Genomic DNA, 24,487 nt, shown 5'->3' on the forward strand with positions numbered 1-24,487 from the left:
CAAGTTGGTTACAAATAGTAGGCACCATATGATCTTATTTTTGTAAAATATTATATATAAGCACATAGAAAAATGTTTGGACATATGCACACCAACAGAATATTGTTAAGTATACCAGCTGATTTTTGGGGTTTATTTTTCCTGCTTCTCTGGATTTTTTAAAAAAATTTTATTTTTTATTCATTTACAGAGAGAGAGAGATAGAGAGAGAGAGAGCGAATGAATGAATGGGGGAAGGGCAGAGAGAGAGAGGAAGACACACAATCCAAAGCAGGCTCCAGTGTCTGAGCTGTCAGCACAGAGCCTGACACGGGGTTCGAACCTGCGAACCGCGAGATCATGACCTGAGCCGGTCAGATACTTAACTGACTGAGCCACCCAGGCACCCCTGGATTTTTAATTCATTCAACAATAAACCAACACTATTTGTATAATTTTTAGAAGTCACAATCTGATAATTTCCACTTCTTTTGCAAAGGTTGGTAACATTTTAAGTAACTCTATTCTATAATTTTAACAAGTGTTTAATCAGAGAGATTAACCAAAATGCAAAGAATGGGATTTCATTTAAATACAGAAAATTAGAGGGAATATAAAGCCAAAGCAGAACATTCCTCCTTAGTTCTTTACTGGTTTTAAGATACCTGAGAAGATTGAAAAAAAAAAAAAAAAAGCGGGGGAATGGTCAAACTCTACCATAAGCTAATTTTGAACAAGGTGTGAATTTTTTTCCCCCATTAAAAATGGCTAAAAATAAGGGCATGCTATTTTTCAAAGTAAAATCCTCACAGGTCTGAAGTGCCAGCATGTTCCGATGTTTAAACTAATGTATACAGGAATCGGAATGCAAGAAGGAGCATAATTCAGTGTTATAATTACACTTGACAGATATACACTGTTTCATTATTCATTGCCTCTGGTTGCACTTACCCAGAAAGACCCTGCAGAATCCTAAGTATCAACCACTCTTCAGGAGAAGCCATTTGGCATTCTTATCAGTCCTCATCACAGGCATCAAATTCAGAGATGCAGAAAACCAAATGTGATCATTTTAACACTATCTGCAAAGGCAAGTAAACTGAGTAATTTCCCAAGAGGCCTTGGGTCCAGCCAGCTTTCTTCTGTCAAACTCTTAACACAGATATGTGGGTGGGTCATGGCTGTAATGAAAAATGCCTTTTAACTGGTCCCTAGGCTTTCGCTATATTTGTTTCAATTCCTCAAGTGCTCCATGATCTTTCTCCTCTACTTGGTTTTGCCTGTGCTATTTACTCTCTGGAAAGATGCTTCTATCTCATTTATTTGCCTGTCATTCCTCAGGGCGGATCAAGGCACCTTCTGGAACCTACCCCGATGTCTTTAGGCAAGGTTAAAGCCCACTCCTTTCCATCGTCCTGGTACCTGTGGCAGAGGCTGCTGACTTTTCATGAAAAGTTTATTTCCTTCTGTCCACAGTCACCCCTGCGAAGCTGCCAGGTATCAGGAGTTGCCTTATCCAGTCCCCAGAAATCTAGGTGGAGCTGGGTGACACCTTACCACCAACAGAATGAGAGCAGGTCTGCATGGCACCTGTCCACCCTCCCTTTCTCTGTCTGCCAGCTGGACTTTGAAACACCCAGGCTCCAGGCGCCTCCAGGAGTCCAGGAGACTCCACGCAAAAGGAGTCTTGAGCTCAAATCCCGGTGTGGAAGGGCTTCACGGACCAAAGCATGCATGTCAGACTGCTGGACACTCACTAAAACCTGGGCTTTAGTCACTACAGCAGCTTCACTTATTCCTGAGTGTGAACATTTCTTATCCCTAAATCTCTTATTTATGAGATTTTAAAAATTAACCAAAGGGTCTTCTCCATCCGACCACTGGAATTCTAAAGGGATGAATTATACCGTAATGGTCTTACTAGAGTTTCAACACCCATCTATCAGATGGTGGAATTCTGTAATTGCTACAACTATGATGTTAAATTTTTTTAAGTTTATTTATTTATTTTGAGAGAGACAGAGATAGTGTGAGCAGGGGAGGGGCGGGGGGGGGGAGAGAGAGAGAGAGTGGGTAGCCCAAGCAGGCTCTTCACTGCCAGAGCAGAGCCCAACATGGGGCTCAAACTCATGAAACCGACAAACTCAGATCATGACCTGAGCCGAAACCGAGAGTCAGATGCTTAACCGACTGAGCCACCCAGGTGCCCCTGAACTATGACATTTTAGAGAAAAGAGAAGGGCTAGGACCACATGGGAGCCTAGACTGACTGGTATATGTGCCTGTGAATGTCTGAGCCACCTCCTTCACTAACCCCACCAAACTGAGTCCCAAGGAAAGGAGAGGCAGAACTGTGCCTTGCCTATCAGAAAGGCAAACAAACACTTGCCTTCTTGAGATGCTTGTCAAGGACAAGCTTGACGTTAAGAAATATGGGAAGAGATTTCCTTTGTCCTTCAACACTTCTGTTCTACATTGAATGGACTCTAGAACCTGGACCTCAAGCTGCCACACGAAGCCCTATTTTTCAGCCCCACTTAAAAAAACCAAACACACCACAAAAGTCTTTATGGTTAGCCATGGAATATGAGTGCCTTTTACGATGCTGTGTCTATTGGAAAGTATATTCCAAGGTTTTGAATAGCCAGCTCAGAAACCCCTATGACACAGTCCTCTGTAAGTCGGGAAGTACCTAAACTAAAACACAGGGCGGGGGGTGGGGGGGTGGGAAGTGAAACAAGAATATTATAGAGATAGAAATAAGTCTTCTTTTCCTAAAGGGTCCAAGAAGAATATATTTCAGCTATGACCCAAGGCCTATATTAGATTTCATGTAGTTCCTATCTTGAGTGCTATTAAAAGTTACCTTGTAATTTGAGCAAACTGCATTTCTTCATCTGTGAAAAATTGTTTTTGTAAGGTTTTTCAAGTTGACATCCAGCTGGGCAATGTTTTGTTACCTGGTTTTAATTTAGGTGTTTGTCTGATGTCTTGCAAAATCCTAGCAATGTGATGCTTATAGTTAGTTGTCTTTGGCCCTTTGAGATATATGCCTGGTTTTGAGCTATTTCAAGTAATCTTCCCCAGTCACTCACTACATTTAAATGAATTCTGCTCCCTGATTTATTGTATCTCCTTTTTTTAACCAGCTTTGAATTAATTGGTCCCAAGCGTCATCCTTAGTTGAATCAATTCGCTAGTGTTAGTAACATGCACTGACATTGGCATCAACTTTTTCTTCTTGAAGCATTTGTTTCTATGAACATACAGAGCCTGTTAGAGCTCCCATTGGCTTCTAAAATGGCAGAAGTAAGGTCTCTAATCTTATAACTCTACACAGCTATTTCAACTTTTCTCACCAATATTTTTAGAAAAATGAAAGAATTCTATAATAGGTGTCTTCTGTATTTTAAATCAAGATGCAATAAAAAAAAAAATTGTGTGGGCAGAGTTTCAACTGGGGGGAGACAATTCCAGAACAGGGAAAGACACAGTGGGTCATAAGAAAGTGTGGGTGGCACCCAGGGACTGTCAGTAGATGGGCAGGCTAAGTTGAAGCACTTAGGCACTGTTGGAAAGAGGCAAAGTTTGTATGTAAAGAAGACTGAAAAATCAGGTTAAAGCCTGAAATCATTGGCCAAGCTTAAGTACTTGAACTTTGCATTATAATGCATTGACAAACCGTCATGGTGAGAAAAGGAATGACAGGGCCGATCTGTAGATATCGGTCCTCACCAGGGAGGGCAGGTGTCATGAGGGAGGGAATGAAGTGAGGAAGAGAAAGTATGAGGCTGTTTGATTCAAGAATCCAAGGCATTTCAACCAAAGAAGACATCATGGGAGATAAAGGGAGAAGTTTGAGAAGACTTCATTATCTTTGCATTTTTGTTACATTCATGTTTTTGCGACTCGTTGGAATTGATGCTTTCTCTGGGACAATTCTGGCATGATAACATACCATCAGGAACATCAGAATAACATTTCACTGTATTAAAAATAGAGGGTTCTATCAAGATAAACAGTCTATGTAGTGTGGGGACCTCAGTGAAACATTAAATATGACTTTGATCTTTCTAACCTGGATCATGAAGAAAATAGTGATGACATTAATTAAGATGGGAAGCACCGGAGAGGGCTTTTGGGTGAAGATGATGGATTTCAGTTTTGACATATTGAGCTTGAGGTACCTATGGGTGATTCTGATGGATCCTTAATTAGAATTTACAACTAAGGGTCCATGGTTTTAGAAAATCTCCTAATTACATGTAGTAGAAGCATGTGTGTGGACTGCAATTTATTTGAAGCATATGTCATTTGTTCCAATACAATCCTCCTCCTGCCATCATGTCTAGGAGAATGGAGAACGATGGCATGGGAATTTAAGATGCTGCTTCCTTATAAGCTCACTTAGGGTGGGAGGTGGTAAGCCGCATGTGACGGTAATGGCCTCTGACCAGGTTTGTAGGATTGTTGATGCTGGAAGACACCTTAAGATGGTCCAGTGTGCCCTTCTTTTACAAGTGAACGTGACAAAGTCTGGGGAGGTCAAGCAACTAGTCTTGAGTCGGTCTGCCTAGGTCAGACCTAGATCATGGTCTCTATTCCTCTTGTTGAAAAATTGTTTTATTAGTCTTTTTTGTCCTTTAATCATTTGGGATTTTCTCATAGGGTTTTTTCTTTTTCCATTAAAGTATAGTTTACAGACAGCAAAATGTGAAAATATTAAGTGTTCAGTTGAAAAAAAAATATATATATATATAGCCACTCCTTGGATCAAGATAAAGAACATTTCCACCACCACAGAAGGCTCCTTTGAGCCTCCTTCCAGTTAATACTCCCAATCCCCAGGATAGCCACTACCATGACTTCTATCTCTGTGGATTACTTTGGCCTGTTTTTGGATGTCATCTAAAAGAAATGAGTGTATGTTGTAATGTACCTACAATGTAATGTCTGTGAGGGAATCCTGTCTCTTAATATTGACTTACTTTTTATTGCCCTAAAATGTCTTTAGCTTGACTATGTAGATAGGCTGGGGGCCAATACAGAGACTCTAAGCACACAGGGACCTGCAGTGAGGTCTTGAGGAGCCTGTGTTCTGGATTCCAGCTGATTTTCAGAGCAGAAGTTGAGTCTCCGAGGAGGGGCAAGCTATCTCTTTGAGTGTGGCTGGAAGTGTCCTGTCCTTGGGGGCTCTGTGTCAAGGTTCTGAGCCAGAGGCTAAGGAGCTGCTACCAGAAAGATGGTTTTAACTTCAAAAGAAGAATCCCTCCCTGTACCAGGAAGTGTGAGCAGAGTGGTTTAGCCATCTCTACTATGACCTTGAGGGAGAAGAAAGGAAATGCTGGGTGACAGAGGTTAAATAGTACCCAGACTGGCTGCTGCGTGAGTGGGCTGGTCAGGAGAGCTGGATGGTCTTCTAAAGGAGCCTCTGGAATGTGGAGGAAGAAAGGCGGGACCACAATCTCTCTAGAGAGGAGATTCCATCTGGCCAGCTCTTCCTAGAAATGTCCAAGTCAAGAGACATGGCTGGACCAGTAACATCTAAGGTAACTTGGGTCAGTTTTCATATCAAGAGGACACCCTTCTCTAAAGTCTACTTTTATAACTTTAGGGTACCTCTGGCACGTGTTCAAATAACTGCCCCTCCTGGGAGATCAGCAAAGAAATCTGAGTAAACTTAATCTGACTTTGTTGTTCACCAATTATTTGTATATCTTCTAATACCCAAAATTCAAGCAGCTAATACACTACATAGCTTTAATACAGCACAAATTTCGTCTTTAAATTGCATCTCTGAACTTTTTTCTTAGTCTATAACGAAAATTGAAAAACTAAATCAGAAGCTAGAGACATTTTTTAAATTAATAAAACTGCAATAATGTTGCTATTCGGGTTTTTAATTTTTTTTGAGGATGCAGTTTTCTTTCTTATGTATTTGAATCACCAAGTCAGAATCATTCTCCAGATCCCAAACCTGTCATACAAACTGAACTCACAGCTGGACTTGTAAAACAGTGGAATCACTAAAATTCTTCCTAAATCTACATTGACAGCCTAGGTTGGCCTTAGAAAATTAAAAGAAAGTGAACACAAGTTAATAAATTTTGTTTCATACTAGTTATTAATAAAACTTTATATATATAATTTATATATATTAATTATATTCATTTATTTATATTTTAAATATATTTATATATTTTATATAATATATATTTTATATATATATATTTTATATATATATATATATAATAAAAGCACCATAAATAACATCCTAATGGTTCAACAGCCCAGCTAAGTGGAATTAGACATTTTTCATGTTTATATAAGTGAAGCTCTTTTAATATAAAAGTTGTTCCAAAAAATAAGTAGAAGATAAATTGCTGTTAGTTTACTTCTTCTGATTCATCAGTTTCCATATATTGCAGAATATTTGCTCTCTGCCTTTCTCGAACATATGTATTGCAGAAGGCTGCATCTTGGAAAATGAAAGTTTTTCCTTAATACCTTTTCCTAAGATTAGCAGGACATTAGGCTGCTGCCTCCACATTTTTGTGGAGCTATTCCTGCTAAATGCAAATATTTTCTCCAAGTCATCTGAAAAACCTCAAACTTGGTCATCACGGAAGCTTGTGCTAAAGTATTACAACAGTTTCCCGTTGCTTTTCCTGAATGTTTCCTAGTCAGTGAACGTGTCTTTCAAAAATTTTCCACCGTGTCCTCTGAAATCTCTCTTAAAATGTTCAGCAAAAATAAAAGCTTAATTTGTAACTGTGAGAGGTGATGGATGTTAACTAGGGCTCACTGTTTTGCAATATAAAAATACCAAATCATTATGTTGTACACCTGCAGCTGATATAATGTTACATGTCAGTTATATATCAATTAAAAAAGAAAAAAAAAGCCCTCCATGGTCACTGTGCATCATCAGACATTTCCAACGGTTCCTTCCTCTGAGTGGAGCCCACCTTCAGGGAACCTAATGTGCAAGCATCAGCACTGAAGCCACTTTTTCCTGGTGGGGCTGAGAGGGCACCCGGTTTTATTCTTCACTTCTTAGGGCTTCCATTCTATGGCACCAGCGTCTTTGTTGAGCCATGCATCCCCCCTGTGACACAGGCTTGCCCTCCCATGCTTCCTGCCGTCATCGTTTGAATCTGAGAACTGGAACATTTGCCTCACAGGCTCCGTGTCCCCTCCATCCGTTGCCCTCACCACCGGGGGCTTCATCCATGAGGTGGATGACCAGTGAGCCCTCTGGCCTCTCCGTTCCTGACTTTCTCCACAGCCTTTTCATGCAACTGAGAATCGCACTTCCGTGGCCAGACTGCGCAACTCAGACCTTCTTATCACCTGACCTGCTTTCCCGTGAGATCTGGAATTCTGCTCTCACCAGCCATCAGATCTGTCCTTCTATCTTCTGGTGTGTTCTTTGTCCTCAGTTACCAACACCAGCCCTTCAGTCGTGGTGATCCCCTTTCCCACCTAGATTTTCCATGGTTCTCCATCTCACTCACTCGACAAATACCTATTTGCCAATTCCTTTGGCATCCTGAGCCTGAAATGTTCTTTCCCACTGCTTTGGAGGCTCAGTTAAAACGATATAATCTCGAAAGGACCTTTTCCTATTCTCCAGGTGGATGTAACTGTTGTTGCATTTGGGCAACCACAGTATATCGCTTGTACTTCTAACACTTCTTTCATCTTACCCAAAATATGGTTTTATATGCTGGTGAGTCTCTCCCGCTAGATTGTGTGTGCCTCTAGGACGCGGTCGTGTCTTACTCTTCTTGAGTTCCTCTTTGGCACATGCACGGTAGGCACTCAATAAATATTGGCTGGAATACCCAGACCGCCATATCTTGAGAATTGGATCTGAGACTTGCCAAAGCATGTCCCCTGCTTGTGTCACACTTCATACTTGTTAGTAATGCCGTGTGCCCAGAGTTCCCACATACCCGTCACGTTCCACATCCCTATGCTTTTGTCTGTGCTTCTGTGTGCACCGTCCTCTCCTCCCAGAATTCTTTCCCCTACTTCTTCTATCTAGCTAACGTCTTCGCATGCTCTTTCTGACCTAACTCAGACACCATCTCATTTTCCTCTTCATTCAGGAAGGGTTACGTACCTCTCCTCTGGATGTGTAGACTACCTTAAGGCTATCACTGTCATTTACTGTATTTTCATGATCACAAGCCCAAAATCTGAATCAGATGTGTGAACTGTGTGCCCCAGTTTCCTTTCCATTTCTGTCAAATGTGGATAAAACTTGTTATAAAACCTAAAACTTTTAATATCTGCAAAAGCTTGAGAACAGCGCCTGGCACTTAAGACACCTTCAACAAAAGTCATATATCTGTGCCGTTATTAATATGTTTGAATCCTTCATTAGATGAGGATGTTGGTTTTCCTTGTCTTCACCCTAGACTCTCCAGGGTCCACCCGCTGCCTCTGACCTGGCAGGTGCTCAGGTGGTGCCCTGATGATGCGAGGTAAGTGGTGGCCTGTTGATGCGACGATGGTCATGATTACCACCTTAGCCAGAAAAGGGATCTAGACAAGTCAAATAGCTCCCTAGGGTAACTCCGACAAAATACATGGATATATCCATGGCTGTTAGTGAATATTTCCAGAGCAATAGTCTCATCTCAAAAATACTAACAAACGAACGAAACAACAAACACAAAGTCATTTCTGATTCAGAAAGGGAACCACTCATTTGTGGCTTACCCTCTCCTCCTTGCTTTGGCCTGTTTCTCTCAGCCCCTTCAGATGTTCAGATTCTGGATCTCACTCATTTCCCCCTCCTTGGGGGGGTCTCACTCTTTCAGACTGTCCTTCTTTCCCATTCCTCCAACCTCTTCTTGTTTACTGGATTCTCCTTCTTAATGTATATGTGTGCTCAAGTTTCCACCACTTACAACGGCTACAAGAACAATGGACAAAGCCCCAGTCCCCTGCTCCCCATATCCACCTCTAGTCACCCACACTGTCTTACTTTCTGACACAGACCTCTACATGTTCAACTTGATGGACACTTTACATCCTTATTTTAGTGACCACTCAGTTCAGCAGTTCCCAAACACTATTTATTTGTTGTTCTTGAAATTCTTTTTTCATCTGATCCCTGGGCTATCACTGTCTTCCTGCTTCTCTGCCCATCTTTTACAAGCTATTTTGCTTCCTTCTATCCCGTAAGTGTGGTTTTCATTGTTGGACATCTTTTTTCCTGTAGGTGAAAAATTATACATTTGTCCTGGGCAATCTCATTCATGCTGCAGGCACCAAATACTTATTTCCTGATGAGTCTCTTAGTGATGATGACTCTCAAACTGTATTTCTGACTCCGCCCTCTCAGTTGGGATCCAAACGTGGATCTGGGATCCAGATGTGTCCACCTGGATAGATACTATTATATTCTGCAGACATGCGAACTCAAAATATCCAAATGTAGTTTGCATTTTGCCCTCGAATGCTGTATTTCTTAGTCAAAGGTGCTCCACATGCACAATCATCAAAACCAGAAACACTGGTTTCATTTTAGAACCTTCCTTTCTACTTCATTCTCACAGGCATTTTGTTAAAATTGGCGGGACCTATCTTCTAAGGGTCTCTCACATCTCTACCCCTTTGTTGATGTTACTTTCCTTACATTCACTCTGCCCCATCACTTCTTGTCTGCCTTTCCATCATCTCTCTGGTGAATGCAAGTCTGATTGTGTTATGCCCCCGCTCACCGAAACTGTCAGGGTCAAGTTAAGCCACATCTGTCCCCCGCCTGGAGTACACTGAGTGCTCTGCCCATGCTGGCCCCTCTGGATCCAGCTCTCTGTTCCCCAACACAGGCTCCCTGCTATAGCTGTACCCTTGCGAGTCCTTGGGTTCTGTCCACACACCCTCACTCACTGGTGTATACCTCCTCTTACGTTTTCCTTCTTGAACCCCACTCTTCCCTCACCTCTGCACCTTACTGGCTCCTGCTCATCCATCAAAACTTAATTAAAGCATGACATTCCCTGGAAATACTCCTGTCCTCCAGTCAGGTGCTCTCGGCCACTCAATGTGTTCTGGGAGGTGGCGTAGTTTGGTGTTAACAGCCATGAACTGGGATAGACAAAAAAACATCTGGGGTCGAGCACCAGCTCTGCCACTTTCTAGCTGTGGGATGTTGGCAACTTACTTGCCCCATGCCTCAGTTTCCTCATTTGTAAAGTAGAGATGTTAATGGTACTGCCCATTTCAAAGGTTCATTAGGAAAGTGAGATGATTTACCTAAAATCCATGGAACAGTGCCTGAGACACAGTGAATGCATTAAGTTGAGCTATTTTTATTATTGTTGTAACTATTGATTTACTTGTCTATTTTCCAAAACAGACAGATCTCTGAATTCCCTCTGAGAGAAAGAGACCATGCTTAATTTGACTATGTTCCCTCGGCACCTAGCACAGCATATGGGACATTGTAGGTACTCAATAAACACTCACCGAATGAGTGAGTAAATATAGTCAGTGAAATACAGTCTTAAAATTTTACCTGTAAAATATGCTAATGAGTAACATCAATCTAATTTTCTCATGTATGTTTTTTTTACTTGCACAGTAAGATATTGATGGTATCTCATTAACTTAGTGTAACTGATGCACTGTTCTTAGAGGCGAGAATCTTCTACTCCTGACAGGAGGGCACAATGTAGTTAATTAACAGAAATGTTATTCTGGAAGGCATGAACTGTGTAGGCATGAACTGTGACAAAATTCCTTGGAGACACAAACAGAGAAACAAAATCTGAATTCCTATCAGAACGCGATCAGAAAGCTTAAAGGGGAAAAAACAGCAGAGAAAGTGTTTAAAAGGGTGACTTCAGGAACCATCTTTCCTGAGCTTCCTCGGACAGCCAGCCATTGTCTGGGACAACAATTAGGTCTGCAGAGCACCTCATCGGGCAGGGGAGAGATGTGTCTGGAAGAACGCTCCATTTCCACCCGCCACCCATGCATCCTGCAGAGAAGAGTCTGGAGCGATGTGATAATGGGGCATTGGCGAGCCTCCAGGTTTGTTTGGTTTTTTTCCATGTTCTTCATGAAAGCATCGCTTCTTGTCTGCTTTGAAGCCATTGCTTTCTCAAATACAGACACCTGCCTTTTTTGTCCCGTAGATTCCTTTGCACCTCAATGGAGATGCTCTATAGTGATGGGCATTGGATATCTCTGCCACTGAAGGATCTTACTTCCACCCTTAGTAACTGCTAGAAGCTCCAGAGGACTCTGAGCAGAGGCCAGCCTCTAGTCTGAATGTCCCCACCCTTCTTCACTGCAAGGAAACACTAGGACAAAAAAGAATTCTATGGCAAACGAGGCTAGAATTCACCCCCTGCCACAGAGTCTCCATACTGTGGAAAGACTGGGGCAACTTAGAGAACATCTCTGCAGATTTTTCATCATCAGAAATAATTGAGATTCTACTATGCAGGTGCTAAATAGAAACATTTGATCTGTCTATACTTGGTCTTGTCTTCTTTTCAACCCGGGCGCAGGCTTATAAAACATGGGGATACAAAATAAGGACGAGGTGAATCTAAGTCATCTTACAGGAGCAGACAGAATTACTCAAATAGGGATTGTCAATTTTTTTCTTTGCCATGAGGTATTTCTAAAATACAATCCTACTGATGTGGAAGTCAGGAAATAGTTTGATCCCATTAATTTTCACTGTGCAAAGTGAAAAATCCCTTTAAAATAATTCTAAAGAGAGGATGATCATTTACTTTTTTTTTCCAAATATTTTATTTTAAGTTATCTCTATACTCAACGTGGGGCTCAAACCTACAACCCTAAGATCAAGAGTTGCATGCTCTACCTACTGAGCCAGCCAGGTGTCCCTGACTATTTGTGTACTTTTTAATTCCAAGGCTAGAATATTCTCAGTCTTCCCTTTCAATGAGATCTGGCTCAGACTAGACTTATAATGAACATCCTGCGGAATACAATATTGACACCTTCTAGAAGCTGACGGAAATGCTTCATGAGTATCTATATTCTATTATCATAATGGCCCCACAAATCACCACCCCCATTTTACAGATCGGGAAATTGGGATTCGAAGAGATTAAGCAACTTATCCAAGGACTTGGATTTCGAGCTGAGAATATGAACTCCCAAGTCTGCTGATCACAGTCCACTATTTTACAAAAAGAATCCCATAGGATTATGGGAGAAAAATGTTGCCTGAGATTCTCTTTTTAAAAGACCATATTGCATAATTATAACTACAGAAAGAGAGAAGAAATGTTCCATCAGATATTTCTGGGGAATGGGTTTGTGTACCCGTTCTGGTCACGTCTGTCATCTGTGCTGATAACTTTTTTGGTCTGATCGGCCAAGGGAGCTTGGCATGTGTCAATATTCCCCCAACCTGGAAGTTTGTGGGCTGTAGATTCTGGAAGCTGAATTTCTGCCCCAAGGCTAATAGGGCCTTGGAATAATGAGAAATGACCTTCTCATATCCAGCGAACCCCTATCTTCTACAGATGGCATTCCCCAGACCATATGACCTGGTGAGGGTCTTTGGGATCCAAGGCAAGCTGGGCTGAGCTAGGCAGTATCTGCTGTCACTCTGCTGAGGTTTGTTTTTGTACCCTTAGCTAAATAAACTCAGAACTGAAACCTCTGGAGGGTGTGTGGGTTTGAGGCCTCTGCTAGAAAGCTTCCAACTCAAAGTTTCTTCGCATGACACAATCCTGTTTCTACGCTACTTTCTTAACTCATACAGGTTTTCATTTTTATTATCCCTCTTTTCCTTATTGTATTATCCCTCCCAGTATCTTATTTTTTACTCCTGGTCACTTTGCACAATCCTCTGTCTCCTCTAAACCCTGTCTCCTTGGAAAAGAAACATACACATACAGAAGCTTTGAATATGCACTCTTGCCCCATGTTACCAGAGCAATTTATTCTCTCATCTTCTTCTTTGAGTAGCATTGCTTGGGAACCTCTTAGTGTCCCTGCTTCCTGGGGAAGCAACCTAAGGGCAGGGGGCCAAGGTCTTTCTCCACGTTTGTGTAGCTACCTTCCAGCATCATCTCTGGAACAAAGGAAACCGCCGATGTTTGGATTCAATCAGATTACATAATCAGTGTTAGGACCGGCCTGAAGTGACAAGAGAGGAGGCCATTCACTAGTTGACAGAGAGTTTATACTCACATTTCAGTTCTAGTTTGATGAAATCTGTGTTGCCCAAGTTCTCAAGGAACACTCCCCGGGGGATTAATGTTTTGAAGTAGAAAGAAATGTCAGCGCTGGTCTCCCCTTGGAAAGTGGAGAAGTGCAGGTAGGATGATGGGTTTGGGAAAGAGGCAGCATTCCAATAATTCCCTGTGGAAGGAAAAAAAAAACCCAGGGTAATGTATACCTTGACAACAGGAGTAATAGAAAACACAGCCATTTCTTAAGTTTTAATAAATTTCCATTGGCAATAGCCCTTGTCTCCTCTCATCCTGCTGAACATCATGGCACAAAATCCCCACAGACTTATTCTCAACTTTCTGAAAGTTCTATGCGTGTGTGTAAGAACATGTTGTACTTATGATTGACAGCTGGGGTTCCTACCAAGAGCAGCCTTGGAGGGACCCTAGGGGGTAGATGCCAATAAAGGGAAAAATGCAGAGCAGATCCTGGCACCACCGGGTGGGGGTTGGGGTGATGTTTTGAACTCATGCATACGTACTGATGGCTTGGGTTTGGTGCAAGAAGCATCTGGGTTAGACCTAGAGGGATACAATAGGAATGGGGTCTTTGGTGTTCTGCTTTTACTTCTCATCCAACTTTGTCTTTGAATAACCAGCTCCTGCTCAGACATTGAGTACAGTGTGGGGGAGGTGGGGGCCAAGGAAAAGGCAAGAAGACCAGGCTATTCATTTCCCCACCGCCCCCATTCCAAACCTCCAGAGGCTAGTTGCCATAAAGGGAGTGTCTCCCCCTGCCAACCTCTTCTTTCCTGGGGACTCCAGGTGAGGACGGTGTGGGGTGCTGAGCTGAGTCCACCTGAGGGCTCTCCATTAGCCTCTACCCTTGAACTCATGGCAAAGACATGGTTGTACACCACTCCCTCATTGCTTGATAGTAGCCAGTGACCCCAGGAGAAAAGCAGTTCACAGGACATAATAAAAACACCAAACTCTATGATGCACATTCCATTAGAACAGATGGACCAAGAATTCAATGCAACCAAGAGCTGACTCTTGACTTTATCTGCAGGGGAAAAATTCCTTTTGATTGTGCACATTTCTGAGTATGTTTACTATCACAACTAAGGACAAAAATACATGGGCATGCGTTAAAATAGCTACTGAAGCCTTTCCCTTTAGTACTGAACTTATGTTAACATCACCAGATTAGGCCCAACATGGAGTCACTCACTTTGGCAACCCAAAACTTAAAGTTTCTACACCCTGTTCTCCCAGAAAGGGAAAGCCCGAGTCAACCAATTGGCTTTTGTCTGCTCAGCACAAATTACATGATGTGGCTCTAAGCCCTCCTTTCACTCCATATAAGGGAAGTAATTCTGCTTTAGCCAATCAGAAAACTCCCAGTGCAACTTCCTTGTTCCTGCTCACCTCTGTCTATAAAAGTCACTTGCTTTGTATGGTTCTCTAGAGATATTTTCTATCGGCTAGATCGGATGCTGCCTGATTCATGAATCGCTGAATTCAAACCCTACAAGGTCAGTAAATTGTGGAAAACTTTCTTGTAACATCTGATTTTTTTTTTCATTTTTTACTGATTTTTCCTTCGAAGAACACAATTAATCAAGTTCCCTCTAATAGTTTTTATAAACTACATTTTTTCTTTCTTTCATGCAAATTATGCACATATACAATATTAAGTTCAACTGCTATTTTTAAATAAAACTATTTTTGTGTTGGCACTGCTATACTTAAACCATAATTTTATTGTATTTTTTTATTTTTTATTTTTAAGTGTCTTATTATTTATTTGTGAGAGACAGAGAGAGTGGGGGAGGTGCAGAAAGAGAGGGGGACAGAGGATCTGAAGTGTGTTCCACACTGAAAGCAGAGAGCCTGATGTGGGGCTCGAACCCACAAACCATGAGATCATGACCTGAGCGAAGTTGGACGCTCAACCGACTAAGCCACCCAGGCACCACATAAACCATAATTTTAAATTAAATATATAATGTTGTTATATTATGAGATATTAAAATAACCTCTCATTTAATCAATGTTATTTGTTTTCATTCTTAGAGATGTCTAGGATAGAGTGACATCTAGATAAATGAATGGCAATTTATAACCAGCAAGTCAGCACAAAATATGTTTGTAAATGTCTTTATTAACGTAAAACAGTGGTGGGGATTGAATCTATTATTTAAGGGGTCCCAAAAGTTTTAGTGCAGTTTTGAGGTTTCTTTTTTAAGTTGCCATATCAAAGCTTTCAGCAGGAGAAAAAAATAGACTAGTTTCCTCTTGGGAAAGAAGAATATGGTATGATACTGGTTAGAATGATACATGTGTGAGTTGCTATCATCCGAGGGCTGAGTTCTCTTCCTGGCTCAAGATGTGGCTGAATATCTCCTGAGGGGACTTCGGGGGCTTACCTTTCCCAGTGGACTGAGAATGAAGGTCTCACAAGATAAAACCTAAATCAAACTAGAAGTTGCAGCCCTCCCATTGAGGAGAGTTCTAGAAGGAATGAAGCCCCATCCCCAGGGTCAGCAGGATTTGGCTCATCCGAATTGGGTGAGAGCCCTATAACAACAGAGGGGCCCCAAGAATCAAAGTCCTCAGCCATGCTTGAAGCAAAGCAATTCTGTCTCTTTAGGCTAAATCCCCAGGATGTGAATGTAATTAACATTTTAAAGTTTCATTCCAATCAAGTGCATTCCCATTTTCTGAGGTGGTGATGTATTAACAGAAGGGCAGTTGTCTGAAATGATTCTAGAAAAAGGAAAGCTAAAAGTAAAACATGTCAGTATTTATTTGAGGTCCAGGGCTGGTTATTCAGACAGAAATATCCCTGGAGAGGAGAAGGGCAGTTCAATCAGTTATTCCAGCTTGATGAAAGGTCCCCACAGACCACAATTCCATTTGTTCTAATTCTATGCTCACTAAGCAACTTCTAACTAATTTGGCCTTTTGAATTGACATATTCACAGGGAAATTGAGCCTGGTGCAAACGGTGGTTACCAGTCATCCTTCCGGAAATGTCTGGGTTATCACATGATATCTTTTGGAGTTGTCACTTGTGGTATGCCCCAAGTCTCTGGATGAACTAAGTCCAGATTCTTGACCAGCAACAGTGAGGACTTTCTGGGGACTTGTGTCAGAGTGGAGCTGTCCACTCAGGTGGTGCTGAAGCAGAGCCATGTGGTACAAGCAGAGGTCCTTAGAAATTCTACTTATTTTTTAAAACCCATCCTTTAAAAGATCTGTTTTAGTCATACTTAAACATTTTTTAATGTTTATTCATTTTTAGAGACAGATACAGAGCGTGAGTGGGGGAGGTACAGAGAGAGAGAGAGAGACAGAGACAGAGACAGAGAATCTGAAGCAGGCTCCAGGCTCTGAGCTGTCAGCACAGAGCCCAACGTGGGGCTCGAACCCATGAACTGCGAGATCATGACCAGAGCTGAAGTCAGATGCTCAACTGACTGAGTCACCCAGGCGCCCCCCCAGTCATATTTATAATATACATGATATATGAGTATAGTGGTGCATGATAGAATTGGTAAGTAAATATGTTTATGCGGATGTGGGCATGAAAGTGTTAATGAGCAATGTAGACAATGAGAAAGGTGGGGAGCCACTGTTTCAGACGCTGATGAACTTCTGTGAGGCATGTTCTGATAAGTCTGTTGCCCAGTCTCTGGGATTTTTGGTTACAACAAAATAACATGAGTTGTTTTTTTCCCTAGTGCTCATTGTGCTTCATGATGCAAGGAGCCTAGAGCATTATTATTGTTTACATTATTCCCAACTGGCCATAAGCTCCTTGAAAGCTGGGAGAAAACCATTTCGTCTCTATAACCTTTGGCCCCAGAACGTAGTAAGCACTCAATAAATAATTGTTAAATCAGTGGGTAATTGTATAGCCACTCCTCTCAGTTCTATCTAATTCCACTCCACATGCGATGTCCTCATGGGGTAAGATCTACTTTATGGTAACCTGAGTACTGAAGATACTAACTAAATATAAATAAAAATTAATGCTGCTTTAGCACCTCCTGATAACGGGACACTGCATCCTTAGCACACCATAACTGTTCTTACCTATGTCTTAATTTCTGTTTTTTTCCTACAGACAGACCTCATTGAACAATGCCATGAATTTGCAAGGATGATGGTCTCCTAACCTTAAGATTACTGAAATTGCTGCCATTTGTACTTGCTGTCAAGGTCAGTGCTATAGAGGGTCAAGTGACACTGGATGAGAACACCAAGTTGGAAATAAGAGATTTCATTGCAGGGCAAAGAGTAGTATCTCAGTAGTGTGGACAGGCAAAAGAAGGCAAGGTTGGAAAATGCAGAGCCCAATGCAGGGCTTGAACTCACAGACTGCTAGATCATGATCTGAGCCGAAGTTGGATGCTCAACTGACTCAGCCACACAGATGCCCCCAAGATTTCTTTTTAATGTTTATTTTATTTATGTTGAGAGAGAGAGAGAGAGCGAGAGAGAGAGAGAGAGAGAGAGAGAGAGAACACAAGTGGGGGAGGGATGGAGGGAGAGGGAGAGAGAATCCCAAGCAGGCTCTGCCCCATCAGTGCAGGAGCCCCATGTGGGGCTGGATTTCAGGAACCCTGAGATCACGATCTGAGCTGAAATCAAGAGTTGGATGCTTAACCAACTGAGCCAACAGGCACCCTGTTCATCCAAATTCTTTAACAGCCATTTACTTTAATCTCACCAATGATTATTTGGTATGGGATACTGACTTCAAAATTTCTAAGGATATTTTCTGCTGAGCAGTGTTAAAGAACTTCAATTTAAAATGGAACTGGAGGATAGAAAATAGAAAATCTCACCCACGTGCTTTTAGGAAAATAAAACATAAGGACACACATGCTGATTTCCCATAAATGTCCAATTTACAGAAATCTGATAATGTTGGGATTTTCTTAAATGATAAGGAGTTGGTCAGGGGTTACCTCATAACAATCTTGGGAAATTTTTGCTTATGGTTTCCAGAGGCATGAACAAGAAATGACCCACGTTGGGTTGGTCTGAAAAAATAAGCTGAATTGAGCTCTTTTTTGTCTGACTGGACTGTTTTTTTCTGCTTGGGGAATTTTCAAAGCTGGCCTCTGTTTGTTTTTTATTTTAACAGATCTAACTGAACTCTCTTCTGTCTCCATCCCCTGCGCATAAATACAGTCTTCCCCAAACCCTCAACAGATGCCTGGAGCTTGCCACAGTCTGTGTGTACCAAATCGCAATTCTTCTGCTATTCCTAAATAAACTCCTCTTTTTGACAGTTTTGAGCTTGCCTCAATTTACCCCTTTTTTTAGGTCGACAGCAGCAGTTTGTTTTAAGCCTAGGTTTAATTTCTCATTTTTTAAGTTTATTTATTTATTTATTTATTTTGAGAGAGAGAGAGAGAGAGAGAGAGAGAGCGAGCAGGGGAGGGGCAGAGAGAGAGAGAGAGAGAGAGAGAGAGAGAGAGAGAAAGAGAGAGAGAATCCCAAGCAGGCTCTGCACTTCAACTTAAAATGCTGCTGTGGGTCTTGATCTCAGGAACCATGAGATCATGACCTGAGGTGAAATCAAGATTCAGCATCCCAACCCAGTTTCTTAGCAGCAACTCCTACACGTAACTCTTTCAGTTACATCCCTGCGTTTGTAGAATATGCGTGTGTCGATATTTATTAATTTATGCATTTTAGAGACACTTGATTGACCTTCCCCAGACACAAGATAAAGACTGAGCATTTTTAGAAGCCTGCCTGCCTATTCCCTCTCTCCAGATTCTCCCAAACTAGCAACTCACAGAATTTCGGTGGAAATTCAATATTTACATTTTTAGGGCTCTGGGTTATTCACTAATGAGCCGACTAGTAAAATATAATTATAGTTTCTTTTATTTGTATAATTTCTTTTGTTCCTCTGGAATCAGTAATTACCTCTTTTTCCATTGGCTTAATTTTCTCTGTACCTGTCGTAAATTCTCTCCAATAACTCAACACATCTGTAAAACTCTTCCCACATGTGTTCCCAACATCACACACATCGGGTGATCTAGCAGCCCCCTTTTTGTCCCTCGGAGGTCCCCTACAGCCTCTGACTTCCTGTTGTCAGGCCCACTGGCTCTTCTGAGGGTTGACACCAGGCTCTGGTCCTGGGACCTGTCTCTTGCTATTATTGCCGACCATGTTTCTGCTACTCTTCACTATTAAATGGCCAAATCAGAAGACCCCATGACTTTGGGCGATCCCTCTTTCTACAGGGATCTGTCTTTCTACAGGGATCCCTTTCTACAGGGAAATGAGGTCTACACCCTCATTTCCACAGGCACATTCTCCTGTAGCTTTTTGAGAAAAGGAATGCAAGAGGTCGACTTTCTAAATCCTTGCTTTTCTGAAGAGTCCTTATTCTGCTTCCACACCTAATTGAGACACTCCAGAAAATTATTCTGCCATGGAGTTACTAAAGGCATTTCGTCAATATATTCAAGCTGCCTGTGTCGCTATTGAGGAAGCTAATGCTCTCTGATTACTGCATCGTGTATGTAACTGATGGGGTTCAGGGCATGCTCCCCCAAATACAGCACCTCAGCATATTGAATATTTTGAACTAAGGGAACGTAAGAAATGGCTGGTGCGGGAAGGACTCTCTGGCCCTCCCGTGAAGCAGGTCACAGACCCTTATGTGAGGTGCCCCCCTCTCCCTGAGGAAAGGATCACCCTCACTTCGAAAGACAAAGGGACACTGAGAGGAATCAGAACAGCCTTGCTGAGTCTCCCCCAGTTTACTGCTTAGCTCATACGTGGTTCCGTCACGTCTTAGCTCCTGTTGGGTAGGACAGGAGAGCTGTTGGCAGGGTTGGAGAAAGTGAACTGAGGGTTTAACTGGGGCTGCCCGGACTTCACCAGTCCTCTGTGAGCCTCACCAGGACCCGACCTCCCACGGACTCCGTTCCAGACCCTGTTGGAGTTCGCTTCCCCTCTGCCTGTCAACAGTCTGGACTCAAGTAAGGAAGCAACTGGACATGTGATACGCTGGAGACACCCCTGTGACGGTGGTAGCAGCAGGAGCAGGGCATTTGGAGGACGTGGAGTTGGGGGAGGGGCACGGTGGGGTGACAATAAGCGACCTCAGGGGGCTGCTCTGGCTTGTCACTTGGCAAAGTTGCCGTGGCCTGTTCCACATGCAGGCTCCAGTGTCAGGGTCTGGCTTTATCACCCACACCCACTGGGTGACTGGGACAAGTTTCTTGCTCTTCCTCAATCTCAATTTCCTTATGCATACAATGGAATTAACAATGGTACCTCTCTTAATGGGTGTTGAGAATCACGGAAGATAATCCACGAAATGCATTTAGCAGAGGGCTGAGCAAAACGTAAGTGTTCAACACATGTTACTACTGCTGTTACTACTACCAAAAGCACATTAACCATTATGACTGATGGCTTTGGTGTCACCTATGGTCCTGGGGGAGGATGGGAAAGGAGCTTCCTTTCCTTAAACAGCAGGCCAGCAAGCCCTGAGGCCCCTCCTGAGCCTTCCCTACCCCGCGGGTGAATTCTTTAAGGGGGAGCAGCCAACCACCCCTAGCTAAACTGACATAACCAATTCTGACTTCTGCAGCCAGTCGACTCATCTCAGACTCGTACCCACGTCCGCCATCTGTCCTGTTCGCCTCTCACCCTTCTGCTCCCTGCTCACTGGCTTTCAAACCTGTGCCCTCCCCGCCGCTTAATCTCCTCAGGAATTTAAAAAAAAATTCCTTCAGGACACACACATGGGAGTCACCTTGAGCCCTGGCGATGTGACATATGGTTTTGTAGAGCAGCCGCTGAATAAAAATCTGACGAACAAAGCAGTGGCGGGCACCCAAGAAAGCAGTTACCCACACACTGTAGATCCTCTCATTAGAATGAAGGTATGGCAGAGATCCCTCCCCTCTGAGAGGGCAGGTAACCAGGAAGTGGCTGGAAGACTTGGCTTCTGGCAGACAGGGAGAAGATTGCACGTGGGCTCTACGGCCGTGGCTGTGGTTTGGTGAGGCCATGGCTGCGGGTGTGGCCTGGACGCCACTGGCTCCCAGGTCCAGCAATTTCCTCAGAGCCATCCAGTGGCCCCATACTGGGACCGCACCAAGAAACACAGCTATTGCTTCTGCTTTAAGTGGCAAGCACTCTCCAATGTGAATACTAGCGCTGAGTCTAATTACTCTGAAAATTTTCAGTGACCCCAAGGTTAGAGATGTGGGTATTTGAGTTACACAGTGAGCCTTCTATTGTTTACCGCGGGCTGGGTGCTATTGACAACAATAAGCCAGATGGCTTCATTTGCATGTAGATTTGAGTCTATTTGTAGAGGTGTCCTTATGGGTAGAAAAAAAGGACTTCCTTAATTAAACCATTTTGTGCATTCTGGAAAGGTAAAAGTAGCTTTGTTCAGCTCCCTGCCTGATTTTATAGGGCAAGCCCAACCTCAAAATGAAGGGCTTGGAGGTAGAATGTTACTAACTCGTCAAGTTTCACCCTCACCAGCAAACTTTTTCCATTGTTAACAACCCACAGGGCTTGGGGGTCAACAATGTAAATTTTTCACCCTGTGTCTCTTTGCCATTTGGTTTCTTTGGGAAAGAATGGGGACAGGGTCCCACAGAGAACGATATGATAATAAAACCCCAGAGGTCATGATGCTGAGGGTGTTTCCTGCGCTGCTGTGAGCTGACCAATAGCCAGAGAATGGGGGGATGTGATGAAACTGATCATGTGATGAAATCCATCAGTCGTGGAAACTCACACGCTGACTCTTGTCAACGGTGCACGTGGACAGAGTCCTACTAAGGAGGTAATTTTATCTTATTTTGCGTGCTGGCAACAGTTGTGTGTACTCAGATTTAAAAAAATTGTTTTTAATGTTTTATTTAGTTTTGAGAGACAGAGTGAAAGCAAGGAAGGGAAAGAGAGAGAGGGAGACACAGAATCTGAAGCAGGCTCTAGGCTCTGAGATGTCAGCACAGAGCTCGACGTGGGCTCAAACGCTCGACATGGGGCTCGAACCAACGAACAGCGAGATCATGACCTGATCTGGAGTAGGACGCTTAACCAATGAGCCACCCAGGCGCCCCATGTACTTTGGATATTTGGAGATGGGGAGCAGGTCTAAAACTCTCCAGAGTCTCTGTGTTAAATCCCTCAAACTTTCCTTATTGGGGCGACCAGTTATGCCTAATTAGTCATCCTAGTTGTCATCTTAAATATAATGGGATTCAAAGTTAAAAATTATTAACCAGAAGTGGAGAAATGAATAACTAAGTGTGTAATGGAAATATCCGTGCCCTCTGCTCTTCATTCAAATTTCTGTGTCGGGTAAAACTCTAAAGGTTTCTGTGTGATCGATTCCAAAGAAGGAGGGAGTAGCAAGCCTGGATGTTTCACATCCTGGTGAGCAAAGGATCGGGGGGGAAGATCTGTCTGCTTTAGCAAAAATAAGAGTGTTGCATCTGGAGGTTGGAGGACAAATTTATATCCACTACATGCAGGTTGAAATTAAAAATATTTAACAAGTAACGTATTACACAGGAACGGCCATGGGAGGGCTACTCGGGGAACTGCGTAACTTTTAAATGCTTGCATGTCAGGCCCAGGGACAAATCTGCTTTTCCTTCTTTTCCCGAGCGATTTCACTCCCTTTCACGATTTCAAGCACTAACCACACATAGATCAGTGATTCCGAAATTTATGCATACAGTTAGATCGCTACTATGAGTTTAACATTAACGTATGGGTTTCTTACTAGACAGCTTTACTTTGACCTGCAAGTACTTCAAACTCTAAATGACTGCAAGTGAACATATATTTCTTCCAAATTCGCTCTACCTGCAGTATTCTCCCCTTGGAGCTGTTCCCACTCTACTGCTCAAGCCAGAAACAGGGGAGTCATTCCTCCATACCCAATCGACTCCCAAGGCCTGAGAACCGCATCTCCGAAATATTCTGCAGGTATGTCCCCGCTTCTATTCCTTCTACTGCCAGGGCTCAGGCCATCACCTCTCGCCTGGATGACGCATTGACGTTGGGCTCTACCTCCAGGGTTGTTCACTTTTAAATCCAGTCCCTACAAAGCCAACAGAGAGAGCTTTCCAAAATGCACAGCTGATGGTTTCCCTCTCATGGTTCCAAATGCCTGCGGAATACCTTGCAAAGTCCTGGACACGGCGTATGAGGTGTAGACCCGCTTCTTCAGCCTCCTCTCTCCCGAGAACGTGTGCTCAGCAGCACACAGATGCCATGACTTCCCACCACCCCCATTGTTGTGTATGGACTCCATGCCTTTCTTCACGTGCTTTCCTCTTTCTGGATTATCCTTCTCTCCAACTTCCCCTTCCCCAGCCTCCCCACTCACACGCTACATCTGGCCTGATTCCTTCTCCTCCTTGAGGGCACGCTTTCCCCGTGTTCCTATGACATCTTGTGTCTCTCTCTGCATTCAACTTACCGTATTACTATAATTACTTTCACGCGTTCCTCTCCTCTGCTAGGCTAGGAACTTCACAGAGCAGAGACTGTATTTTCTATTTCTTCCTACCTGTAATCTCTAGCCTGCCACGGAGGTGGGTGTTCAGTGTGTTCTTTAAAAAGTGTTCTTTAAGTGTTGTTTAAGTGTTCTTAAAAAAGATCTGAACCATTGATAGTCCCACTCCCAGCTCTCACCACTCCTTGACCATCTGTGGAGACCTCCTTCTCAAGTTTCTGAATCAAAGAGTTATTTAGCCGGGTGGAAGGCCATGCGGATTGGCATTATTTACTTGGCCTTTTGGGCCCATTTAACAGTTCCCTTCTTAGAGATCTGACATGCGGGCCCTCTTCAAAACCATGGGGTCCTCAGCAGGTACTCATGGTGGTGGACGATGGTTCTGAGGGCCGGCCCTGTGGGTGTCGCTTCTGTCTTTACAATGTGTCCCTTTGGTATCTCCGACCTCTTATCATTTTCTCTCTTCCTACGATTGTAATTCCTGCCCTAATACCATTAAGTTCCCATTTCATCATCTGGCCTGTTGCGGTGAAGAATGGTCACAGCACAAATGTAAAAGACTGCGATGTATTTAGCCACGCTCAGCCACTGTGCAGAGAGGGAACGCTGTAACGTGAGGCAGCCCTTAACTCTTGATAGACTACAAACCCCTCAGAGCCCTACATCCATAGAGAAACAGATTTTATATAAAATCCATTAGGTGAGTGAAATGTGGAAAAAGCCTCCCATTTCAGCAGAATGGTGGATGCGAACGTTGGAAACTGCTCTACACGGCGGAGTAATGGAT

At 43.0% G+C, this 24,487-nt stretch overlaps 1 protein-coding gene across 1 annotated transcript in view; it reads right to left on the reverse strand.

The window, feature by feature from the left end:
* Positions 1–24,487, reverse strand: part of CNTNAP2 (contactin associated protein 2) — a 1,981,254-nt gene that overhangs the window by 240,300 nt on the left and 1,716,467 nt on the right. Inside the window, exon 16 of the mRNA XM_086687667.1 lies at positions 13,180–13,350. Coding sequence (XP_086543793.1) covers positions 13,180–13,350 — 171 coding nt within the window. The remainder of the gene's footprint in view (positions 1–13,179; positions 13,351–24,487) is intronic.

The sequence above is a fragment of the Puma concolor genome, chromosome A2, assembly GCF_028749965.1.
Source record: "Puma concolor isolate L17-30 chromosome A2, mPumCon1.1.hap2, whole genome shotgun sequence".
Classification (NCBI taxonomy): domain Eukaryota; kingdom Metazoa; phylum Chordata; class Mammalia; order Carnivora; family Felidae; genus Puma; species Puma concolor.